At 40.0% G+C, this 12,584-nt stretch overlaps 1 protein-coding gene across 1 annotated transcript; it reads right to left on the bottom strand.

Annotated features, from left to right (window-relative positions):
- Window positions 1-1,174: 1,174 nt before the first annotated feature.
- On the bottom strand, window positions 1,175-5,481 carry C1H13orf42 (chromosome 1 C13orf42 homolog). The gene is made up of 3 exons (XM_039555548.1): window positions 5,068-5,481; window positions 2,200-2,347; window positions 1,175-1,416 (listed from the first exon to the last, which is right to left on the bottom strand). Exons 1-3 carry the CDS (start codon window positions 5,479-5,481, stop codon window positions 1,175-1,177), a joined length of 804 nt encoding a protein of 267 aa, XP_039411482.1.
- Between the last annotated feature and the right edge of the window lie 7,103 nt (window positions 5,482-12,584).

The raw sequence follows: 12,584 nt of genomic DNA, 5'->3' as shown, positions 1-12,584 counted from the left end.
TAGAAACAAGAAAACACTAGCAAATGACCAGCTGGTCATACCAGTGCTGCCATGGTCCATCTGTCATAGTCCAGTGCCAAGTGAACAATGCCAGATGAAAAAAAAATCAGAGAAAGCAAAAGCTTGATCCCAAACATTTTAGCAAATACTTAAGACAAAGTATGAGCTGAGTAAAACAGGAAAAGCATGGGTCTTATTAATTCCAAGTATCACATGGAATACATATCACCTCTAAGATGAAGAGGAACACTTCCAGACTGCATTTGTCCTAATATATTGTCTTTAATGATGAAGTAGCAGAATTCCAAATATTGGGTATTATCCAAAGGTGGTGTGGTGGCTTTGTCTGCAAGTTGTCTTCTGCCCCTGAGAACAACCTTTGCTCCAATTTATTCATAAAATGTTCTCCATGACATTAAGCTTTTCTAGTGTACACTGGGATGTCTAGATTCATCAGCTGGGTGTTAAAATAGATGAAAATTAGCACATGGTGTAACCATATGAAAAAAGTTGCATACATTTTTGCATGCAGTGAATCCTTTGATGTATCCAACAAGAGAGCCATTTCCAAGCAGAGTACAAAACATACTGGAGCACACTATTCCTCCAAACATGAGTTTCTAACGCTGATTCCTTCACTGTAGCTCTTTTCTGCTTGTACCACACACTGAGTGTATCTCAGTGCTGCTGTATACTCTCAGAACATAGAGTCAATGATGGCACGTACAAATTTGCACAAGCAACAGAAGGAGAAATTTTTGCTTCACTGCTCTGACATTGGAAACACTGCTGCAAAAGCTCCAACATATTCACTGAATTCCTTGAGCTGCTTTGCAGTACTGGAGTCAGAAGAAAAATTACTGCACCAGGCAATCTCTGAATCATTGCTTTCCATAACAGCACTGAAAAAAAAGGCTTGTCAAGCTGGAGTTCCCCCCAAGCTGAATGACGAAGCAGTATTGTTAGGCACAGAAAATCTGATGAGTTAAACCCTCGTACGAGTCTAACATTGGAATAGTCATGGCTTAAAATACGTCCCCCATGAAGAACCTTCGGTGACTGCACAGGTCACTTCTAGAGTGTAAGTGATGGATCAGTGTTAAAAAAAAAAATAAAAGTGCAGGTCTTACATGCCCTATTTCGTATGTTCTAGTGAAGAGCAAATATTCTTCTTTCAACATTCTTTCTTGCGTGTTTTAGGCTTAAATTTTAAAGTGCTGTATGCCCCTTCCACAGCTTTGGGCAAGTACATGGGATGCCTTTCCAACCTCTTCCTAGAGCCAGTGGTTCTCCGCTGGCTGTTTCTTTGAGATTGGTTTGCAGCCTTAGCTGCTTGGGCAGTATCGTGTGAGTATCTCCGAGGAGCACGAAGGATCCAGTTTGAATGCAAACTGTGTTCACTTGTACTGGTAGCAACTGAAAGACAGAAGATAATCTGGGATTAACAGTTCATCAGAGACATTTTTATCTGCACAGAGTGTTTGCTGGGTCCTTCCTGGAGGTAAGGTCAAGAAACAAACCTGGTTTCTCTGCAGGATATCACTGGGGATGGGATTCATCTTATCTAGAATTTTAACACCTGCAGCATAAATATGTAGTTGAGAGCTAGTCCCTTCAGACATGCTCCTTGGGAACAGCTAAAACAACCTGCTTCAGATATACACCTTAGCTTGAAGCAAAGCTGAGAAATATCTGTATCCCTCCACTGGTTATACAGGAGAGATGATGACCTTAGATAGGCACATCTTCATTTCTTTGGGCAATCCCATCCTTTCTGATGGAAACCTCCAGTTATTTAGCCAATCACTAAATGATTTCTCTTTTGATAGTTGGAATGGAATCATCCAGACATTTCTCAAAAAAAAAAAAGAAGAAAAAATACATTTATACTTTTTATACTTCTCCAAAGACAGCCTGAAGTAGAGATGCAAGGGTGGAGTTCAGCCCTGAGCAGAAGGCAAGCACTATTTCAATACTACACATGCTACCTCTGCCATGTAATGGCCACACATAAAATAGTTGCACCCAGTCAACGGGGAACAAGTGGTGTATTACTGTAATTTCACAGTCCTAGATTTGGGAGGCAAAACTAGAGGACAATTGTGTCCATTAATTAAACAAGCATGATCTCACAATGCCGTTCCTCCCTCTACCCTCTGCACACCAAAAAACATCGTATGTAGCTGGTTTATACCGCACCATCAAAATCAACATCCACGTTTGGCAGATCCATGTCAGGAACTCTCCGCCACCTCTCTGAGTCCAGGTCTGCAATGACTGAGTCAAAGAAAGCTATTGCTTCTCTTACATCTGAACTGGACTGTGGGCCTTTTCTTTCCATGGATGCCTGTTGATCAGACAAAAGAGAAAAAAGTTATCCAAGGGTTGGGCACAATGATTTCTTAATGAGCAAACTCTATAAGAAAGATATATTTGATGCTGTACTTCAGGCTGTCAGAAAAGAAACACAGGTCCAGGCTACTCCACAGTGTAGAAATCAAAGAAAGCAGGACAGCAGTCTAACAGATATCCATCCTGTTACATGTTCAACACCAAGTATCTTCCACTCAGGCACTACTAGCCAGGTGTTACAAAATCCCTCAGAATCCATGTACCAGGCCACTCAATTGGGTCACTAAGTGACAGCTGGGTTTTGCAGCCAAATTTATTCTGCCTAGCACTAGGCTCCTAATGAGGCACACAAGAGCAATGTAGTCATGCAGGGTTCCTGCTGTAATTAATGCTGGGCTCCAGTACCTTCAGGAGATGAGTCAGGCCTTAAGTAGGCTGAACCCTCCTCTGCAGACAGCTCTTTCTCTCAGCTGAAAAGGAATTGTGGGGTAACGTCGTTACTAATTTAAGCATCTTATTAAAATGCCGAGGTTAGGTGAAATTAATCCAGATCTAAATTGCTGAAGCTTTTTTGAAATGAAAAAGGATGGTGTGCACTAAAATATGAGTCATTCAACACTGTGATAATTCCCACAGGAAAGCCACACAGTTTAAAATTAGAAGCCTGTCTTGATAAAAAAGCAATGCCTATCTATAACTGCTGAAGCAGTCATAATACCTTGGTTAGTGATCCTGAAGGTACATATGGGATGAATAATTCCTGCCAGGCTCTACCTAATGAAGGGACATATATTTTCCTTGCCAGTCCAAGTCAGGTGTTTTGTCAGGCTGCAATACCAAGTCCGAAAATTGCTACCCTGGGTTTCAAACATGAGAGCAAAGGATATGTCACACCTCTGAAGGACCAGCCCGTTCCCTGTTCTGTGGAGGCAGAGAGATGAACTAGCTGATTCCCCTCCTGACATTATGGGTTGATTGACATCCTCAGAAGTGCTAAAAGATAGCTGCTACCACACATCTACTGGAAATAGTGACTGCTATTATGACTAAGCCCTTATTGGTTAAAAGGCATTTTAAAGAAATGCCTATGTGCTCTCAGCATCTTACCCACCTCTCTATTCTTTTCTTCCACTAGACACAAGTGGTACATTTTGAATCCATGGTCAGTCTGTAGTCCAGGACCCAGGGATCTTTGGATTAAACCTCCCATGAGGACAGGTTTGTCTGGACAAATTACCTTCCCATGAATCATGCAGCAGGTTAGAGAAAGAAGTGAATTTCCACTGACAGGTAATTTAACAAGAGCAGGTAGCTTGGGACAAAACCATTCAAGCCTGGTGATAACACAAACCTTGCAATCTGTGAACATAAAATGTATCGTAAGAAGAAAAGTCTGAATCTTGTAAAAGTCTTCTTGACCTCTCCCTGATTTTTACAAAGCCAGAGGTTTGCAGCTGTGACTGCCATTTGTGTTGGCGAGAATGATTCATATGGATGACATATCCTGCTCATGTTCCTGTCTGTTTCCAAAGGGATGGCTCACGGAGTGAACATGGCAGTCAGTACCAGGACTGTTCATACATAGGAGCTAGCTGGCCATAGTCAGATGACAGCACTCTTAGCCTCAGCCTGTGGGAAATCCAATTGTTTGCCAAAAAACAAGTTAAGCTTTTGGTATTTTTCTTAAGCAGTGTTTTCAGCAGCAAATCTCAGAAGTTCACGAACCGTTCTGATATTCTGCTGTGACAGAACATCTAAATATGGCAGCAACATTTTTTAAAGTCAACCTGACCTAATCAGTAAGTTCAGCCGTACACCCCTTCTTCCCACCATCACATTATTACCCAGTTTAAGGACTGCACTGGATAACCTGTGAATCTGCTGTCGAAGTCTTCTTTGTGGTCGTGTTACCTAAACAGATCATCCCACTTGCTGCGGTCCTTTGCTTTGCCCTCACCGAATCAAGTCTAGAGTCAAAGTAACCACTGAACTGTCTAGTGACGTACAAACCTAAAAAGCTTTTATTTCTAGGATACGTGTAAATAATCTGCACCAAAGATGATATTCCAGTTCTATTTTTGTAGTATCATTACAGCAAAGGGTGAAGAATTACAGTGCCTAGAAATGACCCACCAACTTATTAATGAGCAGAGAAAGGAACCCTTAAGATTTCCTCATGCCTCACAGCCTACCTACCAGTAGAGCTTGCACTGATGCTAAATGTAGCATTGGCAAGATAACTGTCTACTTGGAAAAAAAATCCTATTTGTTTCAGTGAATTTATAATTATTTTGAGTAAGTGATTTTGTCAATAAAAACACTGCCAGGAAATCCAGGGATTACTGCACTTGTCAGTCATTAACAGCTATAAATAATCATAGTGAAGGACTCCAAGGTACTTAAGTAATCTGTCAGGGCTTGCTCTTTCATAACATGTTTTCCATACTCTCATAATTTTTCTTTTTCCTATTTTCTCTCTCACAACCTTACCCCCACCAAGCATAGACATATACATTTCTTTCCATGACCAGTCATTCATTCTTAATTTTACACTACTTAGAAAGAATCATAAGGTATTTAACAACATTTCAAAGGATGCAACAGTAAAATGACAGCTGGCTGAAACCAGTAAAGCAGAAAATCAGTATAGATCATACAGCTTCAATGATTTTGTTGCTTAAGACTAAGCACATGGCAAAAATTCTTGGAAATTACCTTAGAAGACTCTTTGGAAGGAAGTGGAAGAAATGACTTTTTTCCAGTTTTGGATGATTTTGTGGACGCTGGAGAATCTGCAGCCATATGCATGGATTTCAAGTTATTGATGTTGTCAAGATATTTTTTCCTCAAGGCTAGCAGATCCTGTAGGTACTTCAAGCAGTCTTGAGTCTTAGAGTACATCCAGTCTCTGTCTTCCTCTTTTGGCTGAAAGCAAGAGTCAATGCTGCTTGTACTTCTGCATTTTTTTAGTGGTTCGCTAACTTTTTCCTGCTCACCTGCAAGGACGTACATAGAAGTGCTGCGGATCAGTCTCACTGCAGAACCTGAGCCATCACAGTAAGGGATGTCATCTGTCACGTTTCTTCGCTGGGAGTTGGGGTGAAAGATAGAATGGATCTTTTTGAACATAATGTGTCACTTCCTCCCCTTTATGATTTTCCTCTTTCAGCTCCTTAATTTAACACTAGATCTCTAATCAGCAGCTGTTACCTTTGCCCTTAGCAGACAAAAATTCTGCCACTGCTGTAATGAGGAGAAAAAAGAAGCCTATGGCTGCACTAATTGTTTTCAGCCTAGCACACTGTGAGGAGCATGATGGCAATGCAGAAATGTCTTTTCTATTCCATTAGTGTCAGTGAAAGAGCTTTGTCCTTTCCTCGGTTCAAAATACAGTTAAGGAGGTCAAATATCATGCTTTGATCTTTTGTTTGGCGTCTGCTCCCCATAAAAAGCATCAACATGGAGGCAGGAATTCCCTCTCCCACGATTCCCGCGTGCTCGTGGGTTCCCCTGGGCGCCGAGTGCGGGCGGCCGGGGGGCGCGGGGCGCTGGCCGTGGTGCTGATCCGCTCCCGCCGCGGGATGCTGCTCGGGAAGAGCTTGCTGGGATCAGCCTCCACAGGGACGAAAGTCTGGGTGGGCAAGAATAGTTTCTGTCGAGAGGAGTTCAGCAGCTGAAAGAAGTCGCTCTGGGTTTCACCCGGCAGTAACCAGGAGATCGCTACAGCTACCTGACACCACAGCGCTGCCAGGAACACAGTGGATTCAGGTGTCAGGCTCTGTTACACTCAATACAAAGATGCCCTGCGTAAGGGATGCTGTAAAATAAAACACTCTTCCAAAGTACTCCTCTGGTAAAATATTGCAGACAGAAACCTAAGAATTTGTATCTTTACACATTAGTTCTTCTCTTAGATGGATGCAAGAACATTTAATGCAGCATGTTTGATGACTGATTTTTGGCTGAAAGTACTGAGAACCTTGACTATTACTGGCATATTCAAGCATGGCTAGTATTTGTGACTATGTGACAATATGATGTATGCTTCAGAGACAAGCACATAGTGACCTGAGGCAATCAACAACTATCTAAAAGCAAGCAGAGATGCCCAGATTTGCCATGTTCAAAAGAGTTTTCGTAAGTGACCCTGCCCAAGCATTGACTGCTTGAGAAAAATAATTATTTTGAAGTCAAATTAATATCACCCTGCAAACACCACTGAGAAAATTTCTTCTGAAGCCTCTGGAAGTGCTAATTGAAGGCTTAAGCATCCTAAGATCTGTAGGATCTCAACAGGAAAGTTAGGTCGTAATGTAAAATTGTGCCTATTGCTTTAGGAGCTCTGATAAACTGGATGCTAAACATACACCACAACTATCTTAAAATGTGCACTTTGTTCTTTTTATTTATAGCTAAAGTTGAAATGTCCTTATAACAACTAAGAATTGAGGCAAACTAGTTTTTGCCACTTTTTCTGCCTTCTAATATTAGCAATTCCCATGGCAGCTGAAAGCAGCCTAGAAATTGTTCTGAAATGCATTCAGCTGCTTGGTATCTAGTACTTGTATGGAGGTATTCCATTATCGATTCTCTCCAAAGGTCTACTCAATCCCCCAGCTAGGTAATAGATAAAGCTGACTTTATGCTAGCATAGATCACTAGAACTATGAAAAAAATACGAGCTTTCGCCCCAGAATTACCGGTCTGAGATGGATAAAGTTTTGGGTCATCAATACTAACACAGAATAATAATGATAATAATAATTCCATCTACATATTGATTTCATTTTCAGAGCAAAAGGCTGTAGGGGGGTTTTAATGTACTGTGCTGAGTGGGTGAGGTAAATATCTGTCATAGCCATTCCAGGCAACTTGTTTACTAAGTCAAGAAAATGAGATCTTTTCAGAATAACCCTAATGAAAATTTCCTTAGATTTGTTGTGTGGGATACTGGTCTTTGTTTATAGACATGATCCAATACCAGTGAGCCTCAGAGACACACTCTAAGTGACCTCTGAGTCAGAAAACCTGTAAATCAAGAAAATCAGTGGAAAATCAAGAAAATATTGATGAAGGCTTGAATCAATAAGGTCATTGGGAACTCCACTGAGAAACTGCTTGCAGTATCAGACATTGCCTTTCAATAGCAGATTGATTTATAAGCTCACCTGGGCTTATAAATAGCTACAGGGTAAAGAAAAACCAGAACCAACCAATCAACCAAAATCACAACCCCAAGGTTCTGTTGATGAAACCACAGGAAAAGGTACATCTGTGAAGAGTAAATCTGATGATATGCACTGGGATTTGGAAAACATTTCATATGGGCCATAGCTTTTCCTGCCCTGCTTCAACTAAATACTGAAAACATATGCTGACATCTCGCTAATTTAAAAGAAAAGCTTTCAGGCTCTAAAGCAAGTTCTCAATTTCAAACATATTCATTCCCAATTTTTTTAAAAGCTTGCTGGGTCACATTCATTCTGTGCCAACATATGTGTCATTCCCATTGTTCATGGTGTTGTTAAAATAAGGATGTATTAATAAATGCATGAAAAAATACAGTAACTGCATTATATAATAGAATTTCATTTGAAATCATAAAGGGTCATTTACAATTATTTCAGACATGAATATTTTATTCCATGCTTTGGTTATGGGCAGTGAGACAATCTTTCTCTCCTATTGTAAAAATTAATATTAATTTGTTTTCTTCAGAGAATCTACCATAATTTAAATAGCTCCATGGATTTAAAATTTAAAGGATGAAATAATGGATATACTCTACTTTGTTTTTTAAGAAGAGAAATGCCCTTAGAAATGTCTTTTTAAGATGTTTTCCTAGAAGGCATTTGCATTGAAACATGTTTCTGGAGTAGTTCATCATTTATTTAAAGTCAAACTCTGTTCCCCACGTACCTGTAAGTGTCCCTTTTTAAGTAAATAACAGGACAATTATAATTCAGCCACCACCACAGATCACAAGTCTCTTCCCCAAAGTTACTGCTGTGGACTGAATATGCTACTGTTATCTAAGACAGCTGGTAATTAAAAGTGAGGGTCTTATTCAAGAATTATTTCCTTCGGCACAGACACTCATCAAATGCCAAATATGGCTGAAGAAGAAAATTTAATTCTCTTAATTCAAAGTTCCAAATTCATGGACAGCTATTAAATCATAAATAAAGACCTCTCAAAGAAAGGTCTTGTGAGAAGCAGATCAAATAGACCACACTAAATATTTAATGGCATCTAAGATTACTGACTTTGACAAGGCAATGCTCACGCCTTGCTTGTTCATTTGGCTACTTGAATCTGGCTTCATTTACTCAGTGTTTTTTGTTTAAAGTCACTTTTTTTCCTATTACTGCTCTCAATAAGTCTGTTTTCTTTGTAGCTACATGAGTGTGATCTAAGTTCCATTTAACAACACCCAAGAACTCCCAAAACTGATTTTTTTATCTAGCCCTGGCATTCTGTCAGTTCCTGATCCATCATAACTGGATAGGAAAATCAAGTTAGAAAATCCAATATATGTGCTTTGTTTGACTCAATTAACTACACAGTTGAACAAAACCCCATAAAATCAAATTTATAGATAAATATACTTAAGTATTTTTATCAATAAGTTATTTGTCAAAATTCATTTTTATCTCTCAAATCACATGACAACATGCATACAAATCTATCCACTTGATAGTTACATTTCATCATGACTGATACAAAGGAATGTCAAATCATCCTTGAAACAAAGTTCTGACTTCAAACAAGAAAACCTTTGACAACCCGTAGATGACAACATATTCTTTTTCTATCATAAAGTTTTCTCAACCTGTTGTATCAGATCAGTTAGGATAATACATTTTATTTTATTTTAAAAATAAAAACGAAAACACTTCCTTTGTTTTTAAAGAAAAAAAATCCATGCATAAAATATGTGAGTTATTAGTTATTATTTGCAAAGTTATTGAGACTTGAGTTATTTCAGAGAGTTCAAAAATTAGAGCACAGTTGTCAGTCTCTGTTGAACTCTGCCATGTCTATATAGCCACATAAAAAGTAGATTGTTTGGACAGAGCTAATTGAGAGAGTCCAACAGAGAGGAAAACAGAGCAAACAATTTATCACAGCAAGTACCAACACTTTGCTCCCTAGTCCCTGACTATTTAATACATTCCCTTGAAATCCTGCAAAGACACACACACACACACATGCACAAAATCTCTTAAATATTTAAGAGAAAGAAAACAAATGAACGAATGCTGAGACCACAGCTCAGTTCTAAAAATATTAGCATCCCTACCTGCATATGGTGGTTGTTATGACCCTTAGTGTTTCGAAGATCACACATACTTGAAAACATGAGTCAGTGGTGCATTCCCAAATCCAAAATTAGGTGCTGATTGTCAGTGTTTTTGGAGGGTGGCAAGAAACATCCACTATTAGAGGTGCAATACTACAGGTTCCCACCTTTCACTGCCTAAGAGGGAAGATGGAAGAAGAACTGACCTTGTTATAAAGCAAAGAAGAATCCTCAAGAAAGGTTATTTTTTCTCTTTCAGCCCACAGAGGTAACAGTCTGTTGTGCCTTCCAAAAACTGCAATCAGGAACTGCTTGATATTCTTCCTCTTTTGGGAAGTTCTCAAAGTATGGGAAAAGAGATCAATTCTGATACCATGCATTTCAAACATCTGTGACTGCTTCTTTGAGGCATTAAATGGGAGAAATCAGTGCCTCAAGAATGAAGATACAGATTTTCATTTGAGCTGATTCAGATGAAAATGCAGTGAAATCTCTCTACGTTGCCCATGTGTCTGCCTTGATTGTTAAGTGTACATGCTTGAGCCGTGTCAGACAACATTGACCTGACAAACCAGCCGAGTCAGAACATTGACTCTCCTATCAGAAGACAAATATATTTTTTTGTAAAGCTGGAACATCATCTTTCCATGTAACCTAAATTTTAATCCACATATTACTATTTGACTTAGAACACGTATGCTCTCCATAAATTTTCACCACATGAAAAATTTCATCCATTGAACAGGTTTTGTTTCAGCACAAGCACAGCCTGTGACCAACAAAAGCAGTGACTGCACTGCTACCAGGCATGAGGAAATAAAGAAATGCCAATTCATGCGCAGTGACATGCATGGGAAATGATTACACCAATGAGATGTCAATACTTAAAAAAAATTATTATCATCATCATCATCATCATCACTGCTGGGAAAAGTTTTGTGTGCATTGTCTGACAAAGCAATAAGATGAACACTAGTGAAACACACGCTGCTTCAGACCTATGTCTACAGCTGTTGTTTGGCAGTCTTTTCAGAGGGTGAGAGGTTACCACACTTATCCCCTGCTGGATCTAGCCTCCATCTTCCTTTTGTTTCCTCAAACAACCCTGCTATCATTAAAAACTCCATCTCTGTGACAAGCTTGACAAGGGAACTTTGTCTTGTCTTCTGTCACACAGGGTCAAGGGAACAACCAGTTGGCCTTGTTTGTTTCCTTGGAATAATTCATGTCCTTTTAGTGGAAACTCTGTTAGGACCTTTCAGAGCTTTGTTAGTCTTTGTTGTATTAGATATTGTCTCGCCTCTTGAGTCCTTTGTTCCCAAGATGGCTGAAGAATTACTGTGATGTCCAGCTTGTTGCCTGTCACATCCATCACACATTGATAAAGTCTTTGGCAGGCGAATGCGATAAATAACCAAGATTCCTTCATGATAGCACAATGAGGAACGGAGGTTGTAAGCAGCAGTTCTTCAAACTGGCTTATAGAAAGTACACATTTAAATGACCTATCTGTCTTGATCTTTAACTGGATCATCGCTTTCTCATTCCAGTTAAATTCTAATACACTATTATCCTTCCCACAAAGGATGTCCATAGGAGGATTTATGAAAGGGGACAGTGTATCTTTTGGTTAGTCACGGGGCTGCCAGACTCTATCAGTCACTCCCAGGGAAGGCATACTCACAACACCTACAGACTTTTTCATAGGCCCTCTTGGATCTCTACTTTCCATTCTTATCTCCTTCCTGCTCTGCTAACCTAGTGAAACAGGGCAAAGCTAATTTAAGTGGAGAAGCAAAGAAGGAGCAGTTTGGCTGGTATATCTGACAAAGAGAGGCTCAGTACAAGTGAGTATCATTTGAGCACTAGGGAGGATGAAAAGACAGGACAACAGAAGAAATACATCTTGAGCACTTACCAATAGTGGGGTTTTTGCATGTTAACTTTTTTTCTGCTGACATCACAATGTCTCTGCAGAAAAATATATCTGTATATAGCCTGGAGCACAGGGGTCCTGCCCTGTCCCTGCCCCTGCTGCCACAACATAATTATTAAAATGGGGCTATTATCTTTGCTATAAGTTTCTTCAATACATCTCCTAGTGCATCTCCTTCAGCACCTGCAGAAGCACTTCCCAAATGAAGCAACTTTGGTCATGCTAAGGAATACAAGGAGCCAGCCAGGGCCCTTTCACCAGGTAGCAGCTACACCTGCAATGACACCCTACAAGAACTGAATCCTACAGCACCATCACTCCCGTGAGTGTACATCGCCAGCCATCTGCTCCAACAACTGCTGACATCACTCCATGCACTGTGAGAATGGAAAAGGTTTTACTGATAATATGTAGCTCCCTGAAGAGAAGCAACCCAAAATAGGCAGGATAATTATTAAGCAGGTTTGGTAGGAGCAGTTTTTGTCGCCTCTCTCTGAGTGGTCAGTAAAGAACCAGGAGAAATCAGATTCCATGTTGTTCTTTCTCATTTGCCAGCTTTAACATAAAATGTGGTTGCTGGTAAACATCAATTCTTTCTCCTTGGATCATTTGATCTTCTGCCTCTACTCACTTCCCACCTACCCAACCTTCCACTGCTCTTGTAACACAGCCCTGCCAGTCTACATTGAGTAAGACACATTCAAAGGATTGGGGAAAGACAAGAAGAGGTGGCTACACAGCCTTGCCTACCACTTTCAAGATAAGCTTCAAAAAGCATTTCCCCTATCCTCACTGTGAACAGTCAAATCATGCACACAGGTGTGACTATTGGCAGGGGCAAAGAGAGTTAATTTAGATCCTCTGAGGAATTTTCAATCAATTAACACCATCTTCCATAGTAGCTGACCTACAATGTGGGATCTAAATAAGACCAGAAAAATATCATACTAAAGCAGTGGCTGCACAGAAGCTGCAGAGAGGCCCACTGCCAGC

The sequence above is a fragment of the Corvus cornix genome, chromosome 1 (genome assembly GCF_000738735.6).
Source record: "Corvus cornix cornix isolate S_Up_H32 chromosome 1, ASM73873v5, whole genome shotgun sequence".
Lineage (NCBI taxonomy): Eukaryota > Metazoa > Chordata > Aves > Passeriformes > Corvidae > Corvus > Corvus cornix.
Note: the sequence above shows the minus strand (reverse complement) of the source record. Positions and strands in the feature narration are given on the sequence as shown.